The following is a 24,300-nucleotide window of genomic DNA, read 5'->3' on the forward strand; positions in this document are numbered from 1 at the left end:
ATATATATATATATATATATATATATATATATATATACACACACACACGAGAGAGAGAGAGAGAGAGAGAGAGAGAGAGAGAGAGAGAGAGAGAGAGAGAGAGAGAGAGAGAGAGAGAGAGAGAGAGAGAGAGAGAATTCTTACTAATGGTGAGGAATTTTTGTCTGTTCAGTAGGCATGGACTCATTAATATTGACTCTGGACAGTAGTATAGAGGCTACATGAATAATCATCTATAATTCAATTGCTCTCTGCAATTTATACACTGAGCTGTAGTGGTTGTGACCAAGTTTTTTATGAGGACTAATAGTTCTCTGTAACCCTGATATATGTTTAATTTCCTAATATGTGATCTGTAAAGGGGTAATTTACCCCCCCCTCCCCCACATCATGTGAGAGTGTAAAAGGGACTTAACCCTTGTCAAAATAAGACTTCAATATAAGCCTGTAGTGGTCTGAGGAATCCAGCATGGAGCAGGTTAATTGCAGCTAAAGACAATTATTAAGTCTCTACCTGGCTAATCAGACATGTAGAAAAGCTGGAAACTATGTAGAGAGACTCTTGAGCACAATGGAGGACTGTGTGCTTCTAGCAAGACACCAGGGACCAGATCTCTATTCTTTGGCACAGAGAACCCGCAAACCTGCCAAAGGCTGGCCCCTCACCAACACCAACCAGACTCAGAGACAGACACAAAGAGCCCCTGCTTACAGGTACCTCTTTAGACTTTGGGGTGATAGGTTGGTAAGAGGCGTATCCTCTCAGCCTTGCAGATAGGGACTGAGGAAGTGAGTTAGCCGTTACAAAGGGATAGGCTGACTATTTGTTTATTTTTGTGGGTACTGTGTTGTTTAAAGGGATGGCTGAATAAAGCCAGGGTTTAAATTCCCCCAAATCTGTCTCCCTGGTTGTACCTCTGCAATTCTCTTAGGCTGCGCTTATAGTTCCGCCGTCGCAACGTCACTCGAAAACAAATGCATTGTCGCCGTCGCAAGCACTTATAGTGAGCTCGACGCGATGGAGCAATGGGAGAGACGCTGGTGGCGTGAATTTTTGAAGCCAGTCAAATTTGATTTTTCAGAGGCTGTCGCCACATGTGACAGCATCTGAACCAATCAAAGACCTGGTCGCCCGCGACATCGCCGGAAAGCGAATAACAACTTTCGCTAGCAACCGATGGGTGACGTCACAGTCGCGTTGCCCTCGCCGGCACTATAAGCTCAGCCTTACAAACCTCTGCATGTCTCTTACAGAGAGGCTATAAGAATAAGTTCTATCAATTAATTATCCATTGTAATTTATATAATGAATTGTGGCGATTGTTAAGTTTTCTATGCAAAATATATCATTTTAGTTATTGTTATGTAAGATAGCAGATATTGTCTAATTCACTTCAGGTAGTAAGCACAATACAACTTGTATATATACAACTATATTTTACTTTTATTGTTTTTAGTGAGGCGATGTTGTTCCATGATAGGGGACACTACTGCATCTATAGGTCATGGACTGATACGGAGGTGCTATGTTCTGACATTCCTTTGGTGCCGGAATATTATACGAGAGACATTATTGAGACATCCGTGTGCTCTACTTATGGGACAAGTAAAGTTGGACCAATAGGCAAATGCAGGTGACTATTTAAGAGAGGGTCAGATTGCTGCTGATAACTAATGAAGAATCCGACCAGTGAAACACGTAGGGTGAAGGAGCGTTGCCCCAGAGGCAGACGGAATGAAGGAAGAATTCCCATCCGGGAGTGCTAACCATCCAGGGACTGACATACGTCATCGCGAGGGCAGAGCCAGTGAGACGCGAAGATTTCAGTGTCTAGCACCCAGGGAGATCCCGTCTGTTTCTCAGAGTGCAATGTCTTTTATATTGATGTAAGTGCATTGCACTTAAATCGTGAGGATTTACACTATATCTGTATTTGTCTGAGAGGTCTCTCATGTGATGCTAGTGGGGAGTGATAACTACACAGATACACCAGTTCCAGTCCAGCAAGCTGCAGTTTCATTATGTGGAGATATACGATGTTAAAGCTGCTGTCTAAGCTGCTGTTTTTGTTTTATTTTTTCCCCCCTTTAAATATGTCCACACAAGATTTAGTTTGGGGGGTTTTATCATCTCTCTCTACTCTTGGTAGAGAGGGGAAAGACGCGCACTGAACTAACACGCAGTGGTGGGACAAGAAATAACGCCTATAGGGGTGGGTGTCAGGGTAGTATGAGATGACCAGGCAGTGTCCTAACTTTATTATTTTAATAATTTAGTAAGGCGACATCTATTGTAAAAGGTAACGTTTGCCCTCAAATAGAAATCTATTGCGTTTTTATGACTGATTTAATTTCAGTAATTTAAAATTCAGGGTTTTCACATCAAGACATTAAAATACATGACAATTAAGGGTCCCAACAGGCCTTCCGGGACAACAGGACAAGTCAATTAAATAAGGGACAATCCTGTATATACAGGACGTTTGGCAACCATAAAGTCTCCCCAGAATGTAGTCCTAATTTTCTAATTAACAAATTACCATTGCTCTAATCATCACTCAGATAACCTGCTTGCTGTAGGTATGTGTTATTCTGAAAACCTGGCTGGCTGGTTTCTTTTGAGAACTGAACATGGGAGGCTCTGCACTAAAGACACTAAAATTGCTAACTTATACAGGTGAAGTTTTTATTTATTTTATTTATTTATTTTATTTATAAAAATGTTTTACCAGGAAGTATGTCCTGGGCACAGAGTTATAAAAAAGACATGGTTACGATAAAAGAACAGGGTTATACAGGGAATTTACAGACATTTCATGGACAGATAAAGTTGGAAAATTGGGTACAGGGGATAAAGGGCTTATGTGTTTCAGATAGAAATAGAGCAGCTTTAACATCACTTTAACATCAGCGAACGGCAGCAAACGGCTCACGCCCTTTGGCTGCGTCAAAGGCTGTGCGCCTTTGGAGCAACACAGATGTACGCTGGGTGGGTGAGGTTGAATCTGGTGCGTCTGTGAACAAAAAGATCTTTTCTTTGTCCCCTTGGCTCATTAACATTCCAGTGGGTGGGGTTGCCGATTCAATAAAGAACAAGGACATATTAACCCTTAGCACGCTGGTCCTGTGCAGAGGGGAGCAGTTCTTGGGGGGGCCCTCATCAGGCTGTGCGTCTTTGGAGCAACGCAGATGTACGCTGGGTGGGTGAGGTTGAATCTGGTGCGTCTGTGAACAAAAAGATCTTTTCTTTGTCCCCTTGGCTCATTAACATTCCAGTGGGTGGGATTGCCGATTCAACAACGAACAAGCACATGTTAACCCTTAGCACGCTGGTCCTGTGCAGAGGGGAGCAGTTCTTGGGGGGGGGGGGGGGCGTCATCAGGCTGTGCGCCTTTGGAGCAATGCAGAGGTACGCTGGGTGGGTGAGGTTGAATCTGGTGCGTCTGTGAACAAAAAGATCTTTTCTTTGTCCCCTTGGCTCATTAACATTCCAGTGGGTGGGGTTGCCGATTCAACAAAGAACAAGCACATGTTAACCCTTAGCACGCTGGTCCTGTGCAGAGGGGAGCAGTTCTTGGGGGGGCCCTCATCAGGCTGTGCGCCTTTGGAGCAACGCAGATGTACGCTGGGTGGGTAAGGTTGAATCTGGTGCGTCTTTAGGAAGACGCTGTGTTGAATTGACACTGTGGAATGCATATACTTCAAAGAAGTGTTTAACAATAAGGTTTGAAAGTGGGAGAAAAACACCTCCTGTGGCGCTGAGGCAAGGGTAAGGATGAGATTGTAGACAAAGGGCCTCATGCAGTAAGCGACGATTATGTGAAATCGGCAAGCTTACCGATTAGTCATGTTATTGGCGATTTTCCCTCTCCGTATGCAGTAAGTGCCGAATACATTCAAAATCAAGCCGAAAACAAATCCGCCCACTCTCACGATGATTTGCCGATCACACACAGGTGTATCGGCGTGCGTGGCGGGGTGCTGTTAGGTTGCCCAATCACAAATCTTGCTGAATCAGGCGAACCAAGCATGTATTGGATAGCGCGCCATATTTAAAGGCAACGTGTACTGTTAATCATTCTCTGTGTTGTTGGGAGTGAGAGAGAGAGAGACGCACAGAGCTGGGTGATTTAAGATTTGCATATTGACTGAGAGACTTGTTGTGTATTGGGAGAGCTTTGTCCTTTGTTGTTTTGTTTACATCTTTGTCTTGTTTTATATGTGGAAGTGTTTCGTGTGATTGGCTGTACATTTCTTGTCTGTTTTTTGTGAGTGCTGTAAGTATGCCCGCAAAGCGTGGGAAGAGTGATGCTGGTGGGAGTGGGAGTGCTACTCGTGCGAGTACGCGTCGGAGTGAACGTACTGTTCAGGGGAGTGATGTTGCTAGGAGTGCAAGTGCTGTTGCTGGGAGTGGGAGTGCTGTTGCTGCGAGTGGTGTTGCTGGGAGTGTGAGTGCTGTTGCTGGGAGTGGGAGTGCTGTTGCTGGGAGTGGGAGTGCTGTTGCTGGGAGTGGGAGTGCTGGTGGTATTAGTGCGAGTGCTGTTGCTGGGAGTGGGAGTGCTGGTGCTAGGAGTGCGACTGCTGTTGCTGGGAGTGGGAGTGCTGGTGCTGGGAGTGGGAGTGCTGCTGGTGGCTCAGTTGCTGATGGGGTGTCTGGTGGTGGCGTGCTTGCTGGTGGGCAGCTTTTGGAGTCTCTTCCATTGGAAGAAGGAGAGTCCAGTCAGCACCAGCCAAGCTCTGACCCTAAACCTGCTCGGAAGAAACGTGTGGAGAAGCCACGTAATCCTCGCTTCAATGACCAGGAAAATAGAGCTCTTGTCACTGGGATTCTGGAGCACTATGACAGTATCTATGGACATTTAGTAGGTAAGTGTACCTTGACATTTATTCTTCAAATACATGTGATCCTAGGTCATCTGAGTTTTGTTCATATGCAAATATGGGTACAGAATATCTTTCTATGTTAATTAGTGTGGAAAAACAGCTTTTTATCATGCGTTACAAGGACAACAAAACTCAGACGTTCAATTTGCGAGAACTGCATACAATATTAATGCAACCTTGCTTACAGTACATGTATAGGTTTAGTAGTGAATGCTCATGTGCTTCACATATTACACCTAAAACAGCATGTTTGTTTTCTCTTGAAACAGCTAGCAGTGTAGGAAACTGGTGCTTGTATTATTATTAATTTACCTCATATATTTTATATGTTTTTCAAGGGCGGACAAGTTCATCAAGCAAAAAAGAAATGTGGGAAACAATAGTCATTGGTGTCAATGCGTGTGGGAATCATGTCAGGAACAAGCGGAATTGTCACAAGAGATTTGACGATATTAGGTCAAAATTAAAAAGGAAAATACAAGACCAACGCGTGCATGCTACTGGCACTGGAGGTGGGCCGACACCACAACGTCTGATATTAACTCCATTGGAGGAGCTGCTTCGGGCAAAATTACTTCCCGTCGTCGTCGAGGGCTTGGCTGGTGACCGTGATATTGGAATTTATCCCTCACAATTTCCACCAGGTGAGAAATATTACTGTACTAGGCGTGTCGTTGCTTACAGTTATTTTGCATATTTCCGCTGCTTTTTATACTGTCTTCACAATATAAGCATACCTGCATCTATATATGTATATGTCTGATTCTGTATATATATATATATCTCAAAATAGACATATATGTTGTAGTCCTACTAAAAGCAGTAACTAATATAGCACGTGCCATAGCGTGGTCATTTACATGTGAATTCCCAAAATGCATTGCTGCAGTGGAAGCAATTGATGGTGGGCGAAGATGGGGAACAACAGGGTAGTACACATGTGTAACACATGCTAATGAGAAATTATTACTAGCTACAGGTACAGAACATAAATATGTATAATATTATTGTGTATTTTATTTATTTTACTCCTACAAACACAACATTACTGCCTATTCTAAGCATGCATCAAATATATTGCATGCAACGGCCTACAAACATCACTTGCACTAACACATCTATAGTTGTTTATGAAAAGGTCCATTTGTGCTTTATGTCATATACAGACAGCATAATGAGGCACACGTTGCATATGTTATGTCATTGTGTTCATAACTTAAACACTGCAGACGACTATTTAGCTCCTCTAACATTGTGTTAAAGCAGCTGCAATGAATATCTCATCACAGCATACACGTCAACAGAGGGGGTGGGGTTCAGCACAAACACAAATTACAGGCTCATCTTAGGGTCAACTTAGTTCACACCATTTTCACCTGTTTGAAGAAATTGAAAGGTCTGGCTGATTAGGCTTTTTATGGGAAGGGAATACCGTTCTTACAACCTGACTAGCACAACTGAAGTTAATCACACTCATTTGAAAGCGTAACTCTAGCTACTAAATGCCCCAACAACTCATTAGTTATCAAAGCGTACGTCACACATTAGTTCACTCATATCTATAGTTGAACTACTATCAACAACACATTATCACACACTGCATGTCTTGTCTTATTGAGTGACAGCCACATTCAGGTGTGCCACATCTTCTATTAATGTACCACACATATCCTGTACCAAACACAAAACTTTTTGCAATATGACCACCTTCATGATAAACATTGTGAATGTTCATCTCATGATAGTTATGTACATGATGATACTGATATCACTACACAACATATGATTTTTATGTACAATTTTAATCTATTTATCCTCACGCATTACTGCAGAAACATAGTATGTTGTATGTTAGGGAACTCAAAAGTTCTAAGTACATAGGCATGTACATTGTTATTACAACTATTTATGTTCACTTTAACACACACATTTTCGGTTAAGGAACTGATGCTGTTAGGTACTCATAAATACAGAACATACAATAAGTGTTTGTTCAATATTTACACATGTAAATGTAAAACTAATGTTATTGTTATATATAGTTGCCCCTGGAGGACATGTGTCACCTGAGACGGAACAAGTGTCTTCACCTGGGTCATGCAGCTCAACACACCTAGAAGGTGAGTGTATCAGTTGGTGGCCATATAATATGTGCACTTCTATATGTTATGTTGTCATGTTCATTATTTGTTTTGCACATGTTCTTTAAATAGGATTACTTAGTGTCAGTGAAAATGAAGTGTAAGGCAACATGTATTGTGTTAGTGATGTTAACTATCATGTAGGAGTTGTGAGTTTACAGCAAGTTTTCATTCATTCATATTTCATACTGAGTCCAAACATTATTCGTAAGTCAAGGTAGTTTTTAATGTGAGGTTATAAAACGTATGGAAACATGTTAGTTGTTACTTATGACACAGTATAATTACATAGTAACACAGCAGAGATTAACATGCCATTTAATAATGTGTACATTTATTTTTAGAACATGATGATGAAGATGATGATGATGATGATGCCACCGCCATAGACACAGAAATACAATCAAGTGAGCATGAAGAGTTTCCAATTGAAACAGTTTTACCGCCAAATCGTCCATCAACTACCACATACGATGCAATTGTAGCTTCTGAGGGAAAAATTGTGGAAGCAGAAAATCGTCGCCATTCTGATCTGATGACAGTGCTGGAAAGGATGATTGCACTGCAGGAAGAAACGATATCACAATTGGCACATCTCCACAGAGTCTTCATTGAAGTGCCTAAACAGTTGCAAAAAATCAACACCTCATTCGAAGCATTAGTTGTTCAGCAAACCCAAGCTAATCACTTGAGAATGACTACTGTACCACATTTAAACTTCAACACCTCACAGGCAGGATCTTTACATGCTGGTCATTTTTCACCACATGCATCTGATCTTCATTCCCCAGGTCCGAATGTTACCGGTCAAGTAGCAGACATTGCTGTGCAGGTTCCTGACGACATCCTACCGCTGCCATCTGTACAAAATCAGGAGCTGACACCTACAAAGGAGGCGACAAAAACAAAACAGCACAAGCAGTTACTACTGACCAGTTTTTGGACACAAACAAAAAAAGACACACATGAAACAGACCAACCATCACTTGTGCAGTGTCTACCAACTTGCTCACATGTGTCAGTGGGCACAAGTCCTGTCGGTGAGTCACTGGCCAAAAGCCCTGTTGGTGAACAGTCACTGCCCACAAGCCCTGTAGGTGAGTCACTGCCCAAAAGCCCTGTAGGTGAGTCACTGCCCAAAAGCCCTGTCGGTGAACAGTCACTGCCCAAAAGCCCTGTAGGTGAACAGTCACTGCCCACAAGCCCTGTAGGTGAGTCACTGCCCAAAAGCCCTGTAGGTGAGTCACTGGCCACAAGCCCTGGCCGTGAAGTGCCAGAGGCCACTCAAAGTGGCTCTGTTGTGGCTAAAGTTGTTGCAAAACGAAAAAGGAAAATACAAGAGACAACAAGCAGGCCTGTTACTCGCTCTCAAAAAGAACAAAAAAAATAAATGTTATAATTCACTAAATATGTCTTTGGCCTTGTTTTGTTGACTTCAGATTATCTAATTAATATTGTATGTATGCTGAAGACTGTGTTGTTTCCAAACTTTCAAGTATGTTCTTGTACACGTGAAGTTTTGGAAATGTTAACAGTCCTAATTAATGAATAGTGTTATTAATATTGATGTATGAATCGTGTCTTCAGTAATGGTCCACCAGGAGCCAGTTGCTAAGTTTAGAGAAGCTGCCATTGACTTTGCAGCAAAACATTGCATTTGGGTGTGTTACTTGATGTAATCATTGCATGTGCATATTATTCACATGCAATTAAAAAAACACCTATTTAACGGCAAACATCTTTCTTGTACGTGTACAGCAGGATTTTGTGTTAAATATTACTTACCTTTGCTGGCCATTGTAATGTTGTCCTTTAATCATTTATGTGTTCTTTTTTCAAGAACATCTCTGAATTTATACTAATATATATGTATGTATGTATGGATATATGCACACACACACACAGTGTGTGTGTGTGTGTGTGTGTGTGTGTGTGTGTGTGTGTGTGTGTGTGTGTGTGTGTGTGTGTGTGTGTGTGTGTGTGTGTGTGTGTGTGTGTGTGTGTGTGTGTGTGTATGTATATATAGTACTATCTAAACTGGTATAGATGTATTTACAAAAAACATACACTTCATGCTTACTTGTGAAAACACAGTATTTTAATAATACAGGCCTAATGTTTGTGAACTATACTACCTGTGAGCCTATAACAGTATTGGCCTAAAACAAATGTTTATTACTTAATTCACTCATGTTTATCACCATTTAAATAGGTTTCATACAAGGGATACTTACTGGCATCAATATGTTGTGTGTACTCCTGTATTATATATATATATATATATATATATATATATATATATATATATATATATATATATATATATATTTATATATATATATATATATATATATATATATATTATTGGTTTTAACACTACAGCCCTTCTAAATAAAAATAAAACATTTTTTGATGGTAAATCACATTTACCATACAGGTCAATGCAATAGGCCATACAAGTGTAAGCCTCTATTATGTTAACCTTTAAATAAATCACAGCAATATAAAAATCCCTCTTTACATATAAGCCCTTAAAAGTTGTAATATACACACACACACATTTAAAGTTTGGTTTTACTGACATATTGTTATATATATATATATATTTATGAGAGAGAGATATATATGTACATATAGACACGTAGATAAACTGATGCAGACAGGGAGTTAACCAGACTTTCAAATACACACAGAAATGTATGAGGAAAAAAAAATTTACTTTAGCAGGTGTGTGTGTGTATTTCATTATATGGCTGTGTAAGCACTTTTTCCAGACAGTGCTCTATGTTATTTTTTTCTGAAAGCACAATGTGACTTAATTAAAAGTCTACCAATGTTGTGAGAAACGAGATAAAAAATGATACATGTTTGTCAGACAAACGGCTATCACAAACCACAAACGTTAAACCAATTAATTCAACACATCCAATTGGTGGATCAAAAAAAGGAGTAAAAGTTGATACTTTTTATGACCTTGAAAAGGAAACCCAGCAAATTGTTAGGCATTGACTAGTTTCATTCTTATGAGCAAAGAACAGAGAGCTGCAGACATCTTTTGTGTTAATCTGCAATGGCTGATGAATTGTTAAAGAATATGAATCCGCACAGAGGGTATAAATTCATGATAGCAGAAGCTATTTTGTCGACATCAGGACACAAAGCGAACACCGGTCAAATCTATGATTTGATTAGAGCCAAGTATCCTTATTACCAAGAACCAGGGCATGCTCGCAATTTTAAATCCTCAGTAAGATTCACTTTATCAACTAATGAGTGTTTTGAACGTGTGCAGGATAAGCTAGAAGACAGGTATGGTTTCTGGAAGATTGCCAAGGATAAACATTTCACCGTGAAAGAGGGCACACATATTGTGCTTAATGGCATATTTATTCCTAATGCCAATAGCAATGGATCCGCTACTACTGTTCCGTGTGAATCGATACCTGCTGCAATATCTGCACCCTCCATTCCTGAAACCCACATTGTACAAGAACATAACTACTATGATTATGTACCAACCTTTCAGCTGAAAATGCATTGGAATGGGTACCCGAAGAAATGAACCTACCTCCGGACCAATTGTTTGAAGAAAGCAGTGGCGATTCCTATGAGCGCTTCATGGAGGAGATGTGTGTCATACTGGATTCAGCGTTTGGGTCAAGCGTGGATGCAAATGCCTTGCTTTTCTGGAGCGACCAGTTGCAGGCAGACGAAGAGTTAATTCTAGAAGAATGGTAAATATAACAATCGTTATGCGTTGACTCTGCGTTTATTTTTTTTTATTTTTTGTAAACACCATTTTCACTTTCAATGCGTGGATACAGCGTAACATTGCAGACTGCATAACATGTATCGATCGCAAACAAATTGTTTTCTATTACAATATAGTAGAACCTGAAAGAGTAGTACACATTGCTGACGGAATAAATATAGGTACTTTCCTATCCCTTTAAACATATTAGCAACATTTTAACATAACTCTAACACATACCTGTTTTGTTATCATGCAACATCTACAAAATAAAAAACCGGGTCCACCACCTATGACGTGGGACCCTTGTCATGGACCAAGGCGTCCTTAAAAAGGATTACGGATGTAAGTCCCACCCCCAAGCGACGTGCGCGCCTCAAAGCCTATTGGCTGTGTTGTTTTGTTATAGTTACGGTAACTGCAGTGTGTCATACACTGGGGGCGTACACTGGGCGTTAGCCGAATGTTATTTGAGTGGGAGGAGTGTTAGCGTGCGTTTCACGCTGGCTTAACATGACGTCACACGTATTGCATTTGCGCATTGTGTTATCGGCCGTGCTTTCTGTCCAAACACGTCTGTTTAAAAATAATACAGATGTACTCGTTTATAACGAATGTAGTTTCGTCTTCATTGTATTTGAAATAAAGATTTTATGTTTACTGGTATTTTCAACATGTATTGAAGGCACAACGTACGCATTGTTTTGCGCATTCGCTAACAGTTAGTCGACCCAACCGTGAAGTGCGTGCGCACACTAAGATGTGCGCGCACATTTGTCAGTATACAGGCAACGTTCACTTCCTATACATAGTTATGCCTGCTACAAATTGAATGAAAAATTACATACTGATGTACACTTGTAGTTCTAACATATAAGTGACTGACGTGTGTATCTACACAATCATATAGAGCTGTGTAACGCGTTGTCACGGATACATATATAGTAAGGTGCCATCTTTGACCATCATGTGTTTGCTGTATTTCAGAGATGTCGGGGAAGATACAATCGGATCAATGTATGATTTCAGAAGAGTCTACCTTTATATGAGATGATTGTGAGGAGGAGCCAACGACTACTATACTACATATGGAACTAATTTTATATTGCTTGCAGCGCTTATTAACAAACAATTAAAAATGTGATACCCTTATGCCTATATTGCATAAGCACTTAATTAACATAATGATGTTGCAAAAGAGTGCCTCATGAATTTTTATTGAGTGTTCTTTAATTACTACTAGCATTTTATGGCATGGTGTGTTTTATATATAACAACCATTCCCACTCTGCTAACACATTTGTGTATTCAATTGTGTAATTGAACGTATGACTGTCGAAACTATGTAACAATAATAATAATAATATGAGCATGTTCATGTATAGCGCTGCTAGTTGTACGCAGCGCTTTACAGACACATTTTTCAGGCTGAGGTCCCTGGCCCGTGGAGCGTACAATTTATTTTTTTCCGCCTGAGGCACAGGGAGATAAAGTGACTTGGCCAAGGTCACAAGGAGCCGACACCGGGATTTGAACCAGAACTCCCCTGCTTCAAACTCTCAGTGCCAGTGTGTGTCTTTACTCACTGAGCCACTCCTTCTCCCAATGTAAAGGACACTTACAACCAACTAGCCATTTATTGTTAAAAATCTCTTGTTACATGGGTATGTTGATAAAATGGTTTGGGACTGTAGCAAATAATGTTATTGGCTAGATGTTGTGGTCCCCTACAATGCATGATGTTCTGAATATTACATCAACATCATGTAATGAAGTACGTTTCTGTGTATATTTCATTTACCTAACTAACTATAGTTTACTGTGTTTATTAAACGTTCTAAAAATAAATAGTACAGTCAATATGATGATATAAGCTACCATAATAAAGCTGCTGTTATCATTTGTCGGTGTTATACATGGATCCTACACAAATTGATACAGAGACAAACAGTTGTCTTAAAAAGTGTGTCTATGCTAATGTGCACGTGATTGACGTTACAATTGTCAGAAGACTTGATAATTATCATCATGATAATGATGAAGTGACGTGATTGACATTCCAAAAATATTACCAACATTGTCATAGTGGGAAATTAGAAATGCACAATTACAGTAACATTTGCGACAAAATTGTGGTTTCTGTTAACAGTTTTACACTTGGTACATGTAGGACACATCCACACACGTGTGACTTATACATACACATGTCACAAATTTAAATTAATGTTGACTATTAATTCCTAGCATTAATAAACACCTACATTGCTAAATATAAGATGTAGTACGCATTGTTGTGATTACAGGCATTCATGCATGGAGTGTTATGATCAGTCAATTTCATCCGTGATGAATGAGCTCCCGTAAGTAAACAAATAAGTACAGTTATCCCCTTTTCTCCAAACACCTCTATATTACATTAATGGAATTTATAAGGAAACATACAAAAAATGTGATGAAATGTGAGTAATCATTTTCTAATACATTGCACATGAAACCTCAAGAGTAGCTAAATGCATATACATGATACAGAAAGTACATGTATGTTACATTTGTCTTTAAACCAATATGTTGGGTTTTTACTTCAAATAATTATAGGAAGATTGAGGTAGGCACATCTTATGAGAGATGTCAGCAAATATACATACCATGATCAGTCATACTGGAGATATACCTATAATGCAAAGGAACAATATATAAATTGCAAACATTGACATGCCATCTTCAGTACCGTAAGCAACACAGCAAAGTGTGTATTTGGTGTTAAATGTGCAACACCATGTATATTTAATCACATTCAAAATGTAAATCAGCCTGGTGTACACATCATATGGATGTACATGTTACACTGCACCAATAACATTGTATGTAAGCATACTAGAAGCATGAATGACTATGGGCATAATATGTGTATTGTCTTAGCATAAGGAACAACACAATGCTAAAATATTAGTGCTAAGTTACCCCAGTTGTATTCACATACACACAACTAAAGTACAATTGAAGAGGGATTATATAACCTGTGCAACAATAACATACCGGTGCCACATCCCTTTGTGCACACAGCAGAGAAAATAAAGGTGTGCAACCCATATTCATCTGTGTCCTAACAGAAGGTTATATAAAAAAACATTATTGTTAATATAACATAATAAAACTATAAAAGTAGAACTTGGAACATATATGTTTTTAGTTACAAGAAAAAAATGAATTTATGAGATTCTGGCGTGTCTGGCCACCACTGGCTGTTTGTTCATTTTCAGCAGCTACATGGGTGGGATGCTCGTCTACCAAAGGCTCAGCTAGGTCTGATTGTACATTGTGCCTGAGTGCAACATTGTGCAAAATGCAACAGGCAAGGATAATATCAGACACTTTTTGAGGCTTGTATAGAAGAGCCCCACCAGTTCTGTCCAGACACCTAAATCTGGTCTTGAGTAGGCCAAATGTCCTCTCTATAACAGATCTTGTAGATATATGGGCTGCATTGTACCTCTCCTCTGCTTCAGTTTGAGGGTTTAGCACCGGAGTCAAGAGCCACGGCCTAATTCCGTATCCTGAGTCACCTATAATGAATGGAGCACACATAAGCTGACATTAGTGATCAAATTCTACAATGCCAACATTCCTAAAGAAAAATGTGTTTTGTGTTAGAACATCTAAATCTGTACTCACCCAGCAGCCAACCATGTTCAAAATGTCCCTCTTCGAACGCATGGAAGACTGAAGAGTTCCTCAGGATAGAGGAATCGTGACTGGAACCAGGGAATTTGGGTACCACATGCATTATCCTCATCGTGGCATCACATACCACCTGTACATTGAGTGAATGGTAGTGCTTACGATTGCGGTACACATGCTCACTCTGACTAGGTGCAATCAAAGCAACATGTGTACAATCGATTGCACCCAGCACACATGGTATCCCTGCTATATTATAAAAGCCAGTCCTGACTTCCAGCCACTCTGTCGCCTCTGTAGGAAAATGAATATAATTCCTAGCGCGTCTATTGAGTGCATAGAGAAACTGGGTAAAGGCCCGCGAGAATGTAGATTGCGAGACCCCGCCCACTATGCCCACAGTTGTCTGGAATGACGCGGAAGCAAGATAATGTAATGAGCACAGCATTTTAACAAGCCCAGGGACTGCACGACCTCTGGCTGTGAAAAAATCTAAATCTCCCCTTATCTCCTCATAAAGAGATAAGATTGCTGCTGAACTCAAACGATAGCGACTTACTATCTCCTCCTCACTCATCCCATCTAACCGGGTTCTCTCCCTGTACACACGCGGACGAGGCACAACTTGTCTCCTCTGTCTTCTCCTCTGATCTCCTGTCCCTCTACCTGTCCCTCTGCCTGTCCCTCTCCCTGTCCCTGTCGTATCCGCGTGCCTGTCCCTGTCACTGTCCCTCGGTCTGTCCCTCCCTTGCCCTATATCATTCTCTTGATCAGCAAGCATGTCATAGAAAAGAATGTTCCTCCGTCTCCTAAACAATCGCAACATTTTGAAATGAGTAGCTGTGAATGAGCAGGTAATGGGCGTCCTTTAAATAGGTATGTGATGATGTTAGGTGACATAGTAAAATGCAAGGTGTTACATTAACATAATAAAGTACTTCTGTGCCAAGCTGTGTGCAGTTGTTCTTAGAAGTATTTGTTGTGTGTATTCTGCAGGGAATGATGATATTTGCCAATGATGTGACGTGAAGCTTTGTACAAAGATTGCTTGAAAATAAATAGTTTAATGTGCAATGCATGTAACACTTCTGAACGCAACAGTCAGTCATGTAATTAGACAAAAAGGCTGAGATTGACGTGGGAAAAGTTTGCTGTCACATGTGTAATTAGCCATGTTATTGTCACATGTTGACAACAATGAATAGTCGTGAGCATATGCATGCATTTCTGTAATGAGGATAGTTGCTATAGAATGAGTTTACAAGGTGTCACAATGATGAATTACTGTACATGTGTGTATAAGTTAGGTTGAAGTGCTTGTAATGCAACGGTTATAATGTAAACATGCAATGTGATTGCGCGTCCAATAAGTGACGTCATGAAAATAGGGAGGACCAAACCTAGATGTAAACATGAGAATAAAGATGTACATGAACGTTTAAAGATGCGTCACACATTACAAGCATTGTGTAATGTAAAGGAACATGAATATACGGTGTATGTGTGACATGTGTGACATCATGTAAACAATTGTCGCTCAATTCATTAAAATGTGTGATATGATGTGAGGTTCTCCTTTAAGAGTTGAGTATAGTATTTTCCCTTGCCACATCATCACATGATGAGTAATGTGACACGCAAATGCTGAAAACATGTAAAAGTACAATGTTATGCAAATAATACACGTCAGCCGTGACACAATGCAGGTAATGCCCCCCACACTGTAATGCAAATGACGTTTGTATTGTGAGCAATGAAACGTAAACAGTACTATACTGTTATACGTCCCCGCTCCATTGACTTCCATTGATGTACAGAAGAGTTTTTTTTCTAAGTGCCGTTCCGGCAGCCTTAGCGATCGTTCTCCCCTTCAACTTGCCAACTTTAGTTGGCGGGAGAAATTGGCCATAACATCTCAATTTCGTAGTGCCGATCAGCCCCGATAAGCTGATTTTGGTACTTGAATCCAGCCGAATTAAAAAAGTGGCGATCAGTGGCGAAAACAGGCTTATCGGCAGCCGACTGGCCATAACAAAATAATCGGCTACGAAAACTGGCGAAATCAAGCACTTATCGGCGCTTACTGAATCTCAAACCCAATTTTGGCTATAAAATGCCGAAAAAATCCTTATCAACGCTTACTGCATGAGGCCCAAAGTTCTTCTCTGGATGGATTACCTGCTGACAAGACCATTATACAAATGCTTATGTCCTAGTCACTTCTGGTGAGTAGGTTTCCAATTTTACCAAAGCGGAACAAGTTTCAAGAATTTTTGTTCTAGTGCAGAGGCACAGAATGTTTTATTGATATCATTGTGTTTTGTAATGTGTTTATGCAAAATGTAATAAATTGCTCCCTTTATTCTATATCCTTGTTGTCCCTGGGTAATGCACTATTGCAGTGTGTCTGCATGTTTTGTCTTTTTACTTGAGGTAATCCATCCAGAGAAGAACTTTGTCTACAATCTCATCCTTACCCTTGCCTCAGTGCCACAGGAGTTGTTTTTCTTCCACGTTACCAAATCTGGTTAGGAGATACCAGATCCACTTCTTTGGGCAGCTCCAGGAATACCTTTTGGACATCACAGGTTTTTAAATTATCATTGTTTGCATGAGCGCTATTGTTCACCTATATTTCCACAAGGTTTGAAAGTGGCCTAAAAAAAGCAGCAGTGCTGTATCTGAATTAAATACATTTTGAACCAATCAAACACAGCGACATAGCTCTTTCTAGAAAGTTGCATACAATATTGCTGCTTTAAAAGCAAAACATGTAGGTAAACCATTTCAAACAAATTGTGATTTTATTTTAAAATAAGACGGTGGAATTGTACATGTATTCTTGATAATAGTAGTGCTACTCCTTATCACACTCCAACCGCTGCAAACAATGGATATTGAAAGCTAATGAAATTGCCATATGTAATTTGAGACAAGACAAGCAGTAACTGTCCTACTGTAAATGAAATGAATCTTACCTGCAGCTGTGTGTGGATAAAACCTTGTAGCTCACCATCCGAGCCTCGGGGATAATCCACATAGAACTTTACTCGGCATACATCAATTTCGAAACTGGGAAACTCTTTGCCTAATGAGGATGTAAATCAAGAGGTAAACATACTGTGAAGATAGATATAGATAGATATTCTTAATCATTTCATAAGCACTAGAATGTGTTTCTTGTTAGTCCATAAAATATGAAAATAGGTGCTGTATATATAAAAAAAGAAAAAAGGTGCCTGAGCTCAGTTTCCCTAAGTCTCCCCACAAAAATAGCCCTAGAGAGACAATTTTTTTTTTTAAATAATTCCTGTCTGGTAAGAGGGTTTACCCTACAGCAAGGGTGCTAAACTCCAGTCCTCAAGCCACTGCCACCCCCCAACATGTCTTCAGGATATTCCAGCTTCAGCACAGGTGGTTCAATTCTGATTGAGCCACCTGTGCTGAAGCACAGATTGATTGAGCCACCTGTGCTGAAGCAGGGATATCCTGTAAACCTGGCCTGTTGGGGGGAGGGGGGGCATCTTGAACATCCCCGCCCTAAAGTATTGTGTACATGATCTGCACTTTATAATAGTCAAGCAATTATTGTAATAATGTGTGACTAGGATTCCACAGTAATGACTGACAGTGATGTATTCTTCCTTTTAGATCTGACTTATTAGCAGCTGGCAAAATCAATAAGTATTCATTAACTGCTCTTGCAGGAATTCGCCTTCCCTCTTGCTGCACACAAGCGTTTTTCTGACAAAAGTTTATTTTACTTTTCCTTGCAGTAAAAGCAACAACCATCTGCCTAAAATGTGGGACCTAAAAGTAGATGTTCCTTAAAGGCAGTGTTATTGTACACATGTAAACACCATAGAATAGGCTTCCGTATCAACCGTATAGAACAAGGGATAAGCAAATCTGTGTGTATGCACGGTCATGTGTTAGCATGTATGTGCCAATTTGTGTGTGTCATAATATATGTCAGTGTGTCTGGGTTTACGCTATGGGTCTTTTCTATAGCGTGTGTAGCCTAGTGCCCCTGGCTATGTGTTTCCCAGCCCTGGGATTTCACCAAGTCCTGGTAAGTGCAGGCAGTGTCAGGGTTAAATCCCTTTCACATGGCCAGGATGTGAGTCCGTTGGCACACTAGCTAGATTGTTGCCATCAGGGCCGCCAACAGGGTAGGTCTGCCGAGGTTGGCATCCCGGGCCCAGTGAGTCGGGGGGTCCCGGTCGGTCGGCACTGCAAGTTGAGCCCGACCTCTGACCAGGCCCGCCTGCCGGTCCTCTCGCAGCCAGGCCTTAGCAGCAGCCTGCATGAATCTATCCCTCTGTTCCACGCAGACAGGCGTCTCTGATGTCAGCGCTTTCTGCTTCCGGCACGCGACGGCATGAGAGGGAGGCCTGTTGGAAGCTTGGCGTGGGACAGAGGGATAGAGGCATGCAGGCTGCTGCTGAGGGGAGAGTCAGGGTCTGGCCGCGAGATCACCGGCAGCCGGGCCTGGCCAGAGGTCGAGCACAACTTGCAGTGCCGACCGCTGGGCCCCCACATCCACTGGACCTGATCATCCACAAGGTAAGTCTTTTTTTTATACTGTATGTATTGTGGGGTCTTTTAATATGTATTGGAGGGGTGGGAGTCTTTGTTTACATGTATTGGGGGGTGGGCTTTTTTAAAATATGTATTTGGGAGGTGGGGGTCTTTTTAAAATGTATTGGGGGTGGGGGTCTTTTTATATGTATTGGGGGGTGGGGGGTCTTTATTATATGTATTAGGGGCTATGGGGTATTTTTATATATATATTGGGTGGCTTGGGGGTATTTTTATATGTATTGGGGGTCTTGAGGGTATTTTTATATGGGTTGGGGTATTTTTTTATATGTATTGGGGAGAGTTTTTGTGTGTGTGTGTGTGTGTGTGTGTGTGTGAATGTGTGTATATATATATATATGTATGCTCAGTTGTATTTACATTTGCATATTTGCTTTGCTGTGAAGGGTTTTTGTCACTTTTTTTACTCACCATAGCTTAACTCAGTATTATGGTTGGTATGGTCTGAGGAGAGGACATGTCTGTCCTGAAACGCCACGTGTTTGCATATACCTGCTCTGATGCTTTGAATACAAAGAGAAAGTCTGCATTGATGCGCTCACTTCGTTGCTGAGAGAGTCGGACTCGATATCTGGATCACCAGAATTTATTGATCAATTTGAGCGGTCCATCTATCCCACCTGGTCTGTGGAAGAAGACTTTGAGGAGGATTGTAATATTATACATTCACCATTTGCACCTAGGAGTGAATACCATCTGCTCTGGACATCTGTTTAGGAGTACGATCCTGAGACTGCAAGACAGGGACTGCCCCAAGACGTTGCAGACACGTACCGGATGGTGGTGATTATATCACGCAATGCTTGATTTTATTGTACCCTTGTGAGTGCATTTTTTACCCCCCTTTCCCCCTCCCCTCATTAAAATACAATTTTACGCTATGGGCGTGCGCTCTCTCTTCCTTTTTTTCCCCTAGATTCACTGTGGACCTGGTTTGACCACACTGAGAGCTGCCGGAGACCCTCCATACCGGAACCCACATCATTATTGGACTTATTTTTGAGGACTGGTTTTTATACCTTCTTTTTTCTGTTTTTGATATTTTATATTGCATATTTATATATTTATCTAATAAGTTCATGGTTTACAGTTTTATTGATTTGAATATATATTTTTTACTATATAGTTTATATTGTTTATTTATTATATATTATTATCATTTATTATTATATACAGTTCATGCACTTTATTCATTTGGCTTAATAGAGGCGCTGCTTTTTTCTTTTTTGTTTGATATATATATATATATATATATATATATATATATATATATATATATATATATATATATATATATATAAATGTATTATTGGTAGCTGGTTTTTTTTGTATGCATTTGGGGGGATGGGGGAGGTTGTATATATTGGGGGGTAGGGATTTTATTGTATGTATTTGGGGGTTTTTGCATTGGGGTGGGAATTTTTTTGGTATATATATAGCCAGGTCCCCTCTGATCCCCGGTTCCTTGTCTCCCTCTCCCTCACTCACCCTTGTTCAAGTAAGGGATGCTGCGTGCTGCACTGGGCGAGTGCGTCACCGGGAGCTCCCGGCGACATAAGCAACAAAGTGCCGCCATCTTGTTCACACATGCGCGGGAGTTTGCGCATGCTCCGTGTAGTCCACGGAGTAGCAGCGGCCATGTTAGGGTTGGCATGGGAGTTCGCGCATGCACAGGGCCATGCGCAGAGGTTGGCAAAGCTAGCGGCGGTTATTACAGGGTTGCGCATGTGCAGCGGAGAAGGCGCACGCGGCCCTAATGCTAAAGAGGCCCATGGGGAACTCAGGGGAGCTCAGGTGATGCCACAGCAGCCAATAAGGCTTGCATGATTCTCCTGCTGGAGAGATACATTTTTGCGCACAGACCATGCGAGTTAGTTGGTTCTGGGATAAGGTAGGGGGAGGTAGTGTGTAGGGAGCAAGTGGCTCTTACACAAGGCCAGGTTACCCCCTAGGCCCAACTCCCCTTCAGTTTGTGGCTGCTCTAGGGAAGGCCCCTGCAGTTAGGGACTTTGCCCTGTTAGTTGTTAGCTGTCAGTTTAGTCAGGGACACAGCTGCAGTTCTGTGTGCTCTGACATGAAGGGTCAGTGTTGCAGTGAATCATTCTCTGCAGAGCAGAGACAGAGACTGTATGGGTGGTGAGGTCATCAGATTAAGACCATCCACCAGGAGGAGGACGCCATTGCTGAGGCCTCGTCGCTGGACACAGATGGGTCCTCTTCCATTGTTCTGCGATACCCGGGTGAAGGAGCAACGGGCAGGTATCATCCAAATCACCAAGTGCACCACGTATACATTTCATATTAGTGGGCAGCGCTGTTCCACACTTGGGTGGGGGTGCAGGACTATTGGTGACTTTTGGGGACTCCTGAGTACACAGGGTGTGTGGGTTAAAGCCCTGCGAGGTGACCGGGTAGTTGTGCCTAGTAGTGTTACAGGGTGACACAAAGGTCGTTGTTGATGCATGCTGTATTGTGTTTATCTGTCCATATAGTAAACCTGTTTTATATATACCTTTGGTGTATGTGGTTAATATATGTGGGTCCTGTGTTAGGGGTCATTCTACTCTTAGAATCCTACACAGGTGGAGGCGCTGTTTATGTGAGATCATTCCAGAGGATACACCCCAGGCTCTCACTGGCGGAGCTTATGGCCTCCTGTGAACTTGACAGGTAAAAGCACCACACACCTGGTAGTACATATAGATTCCCCACATGCACACTATCTGTGATTTGTGGAGGGGGGGCAAACTGTGTTACATATATTTTGTGTGAGAGGGGAGGGAATGAGTGAGCATGGGGTAATTGACAGAGGGAGAGAAGAGAGGGGTGAGTGAGGAAAGATGGAGTAAGAGTGAGACGCAGGGGAGAGAAATATATGCGAGGCAGGAGAGTGAGAGGGGGTGAGACGGAAGGGAGAAAAATACATTGGAAGAGGGGGCTCATGAGGTGTGAACTGTGGGGGGCGGCTCGCAATACCGGCGACACGGGTGGGGGGCTGCTACTTAAAATGTTTGTCCTGGGCCCCACAATTTCTGTTAGTGGCCCTGGTTACCATATCCAGGTGCAGGCTGGATGGCAGTTGGGAGCGTCATGCCTGGGGGGGAGTGTTAAGAGGTCACACGTAGTATGGTGTCACACCATACGATTCCAGGATGTAGCCGGCTCCCCATTGAGTGAGGCAGTATCTGTCTTACCCCAGCATGGGGTAAGGGGGTTGTGACTAGCCTTAAGGGCCTCAAGCCCTTGGGGTGCATAGTCAGGGAATGACAGTGATGCTTGATGCGAAGGAAGATATTCTATGATGGGCAGTGTAAGAAGTACCTCTCTTGCAAGAGATGGAATCGGGTCCTTGCACGCCAAATAAAAGGTGAACGGTTCCACTTCTCTGTGTTGTAATTGGAAAAGAGGGGTTCTTGTAGGGAATATTATCTGCCTCAGGCAGCAACCCTGATGAAGTACCAATACGTCCCATTGCTATTCCCACTACTACCGGGGAGACTCTGGCTTCCTGGCCTACAGCAGGTGAACTAACCAGCACCAGTATACACGTAACATGCAGATCTCCCATTAGGCTAAGGCCCCGCTCCCAGAGTCAGCGCACCTGCGCTGCTGACAGGCGGTGCGCTGAGATACACAGACCGCGATCTGCGGTCTGTAGGGAGCCGGAGCCGGAGCGGGAGGTGGGCGGGAGGTGGGAGGTTTGATCAGGAGGTGGGCGGGAGGTGGGCGGTTTGACAGGGAGGGGGGGCGTGGCTTGAGCGGAGGGACCCGCTACTCTCCCCCCCCTCCCTCCCCTCCCTCCACGGACTCGGGCTGGAGCTGGAAGGTAAGTTTAAACACACACACGCAGGCACTCATTCATACACGCGCACACACACACACAGGCAGGCACTCACGCACTCATACACACACACACGCGCGCACACACAGGCAGGCACTCACGCACTCATACACACACACACACACAGACGAGGCAGGCACTCGGGCACACACACACACAGACAGGCACTCACGCACTCAGACACATACACACACAGACAGGCACTCAGACACACACACAGAGAAAGGCACTCACCTGCTTTCACTCCACACTCCTCCCCGCTCCCCGAAGCCTCTCCTCCTCCCGCAGCCTCCCCTCCCCATTGGCTCACAGCCACACACGTCACGCGTCAACGCTAGGAAACACCATTCTCTGGTGTCTCCAGCGGCTGACGCGCTACAGCGTGTAGTGCTCTGTGCAGCCAGGGGGGACCGGGACCGGCTCGCGAGGATTCCCCTGCTGGTGGGGAACTCGCGACCCGCCGCCCGCGCCAACGAGCGCAGCGGGACCGAGGCCTAAGGGGGGGAAAGGGTGCTACATGTGCGATAGTGCTGATCCAGCAGTACTACAAGGAAAACCTAAGTGAAATCAAAAGGGCTTTCTATGCAATGGCGCAGACCTGCACTATCGCACTTTATCGTACAAGGCCCTATGTTTATCAGTTACTTTGTGTGTGCATCAGTGTGTTCATGTGTGGGTCAGTGTGTCTGTATCTGTTGCTGGGTGTATATGTTTATTTGTGCAGTACGGTTAAAGAGAGCATCAGATTTTGAATTAGGAGTACGCTGCTGTAAATGGCAGTTGGTACCATTGACCTCTCCACTGTCAGCCAACAATGCCTTGCAGAGCAAGGCCCATATGGCAGTGAAGGGGATATAAGTTGTGCTTACAAAATATTTGATCTGTCTGACTTTTTTTTACATATACTTTGATTGACTTTTCCCAAATATGCTTTACAGGGTAGAGTGTGTATGTGTGTATTTATCCATGATGTGATGGGACACTATTACCCTGGTTGTAGAGGTCAAGGAAGTTCAGACTGCAGTTCACAAGTTCTCTCATCCTTCTCAGAGTGTCTGCCCTTATTATACCATGAGCCTGAGGGCCCAGCTCTAAGCCTGTGTATAAAGCACAACATAACATACATGGGAAGTTTAGCATGTTTTCATAGGACACGGGCAATGTAAAAATATCAATTAACAGAGTGATTACTCTCCTAAAATATTTTTCTTTCAATATTCTGAGAAACATATCATCCGATTTGTAAAAGACAGAATTAACGAAAACATACTGTATAGTAATAATTGCGAATATCAGAGTTTCTAGAATTCAATGGCAGTGCTGGTGCAGAATATCACAAGATACCCCAATATAAGAGAACAATGAAGCATGGTCTATATAAGCACAGACCAGCCTACTAATAA

General features: G+C 42.2%; 1 protein-coding gene across 2 annotated transcripts in view; it reads right to left on the reverse strand.

Annotated features, from left to right (window-relative positions):
- LOC142489311 (N-acyl-aromatic-L-amino acid amidohydrolase (carboxylate-forming)-like) overlaps positions 1-24,300 on the reverse strand; it is a 102,085-nt gene that overhangs the window by 18,006 nt on the left and 59,779 nt on the right. For both annotated transcript variants that reach the window (XM_075589836.1, XM_075589837.1), the window contains exons 5-6: positions 23,887-23,994; positions 17,433-17,542 (exon numbers count right to left, since the gene is read on the reverse strand). In XM_075589836.1, the coding sequence (XP_075445951.1) occupies positions 17,433-17,542; positions 23,887-23,994 (218 nt within the window). The remainder of the gene's footprint in view (positions 1-17,432; positions 17,543-23,886; positions 23,995-24,300) is intronic.

Source organism: Ascaphus truei, chromosome 3 (genome assembly GCF_040206685.1).
Source record: "Ascaphus truei isolate aAscTru1 chromosome 3, aAscTru1.hap1, whole genome shotgun sequence".
Lineage (NCBI taxonomy): Eukaryota > Metazoa > Chordata > Amphibia > Anura > Ascaphidae > Ascaphus > Ascaphus truei.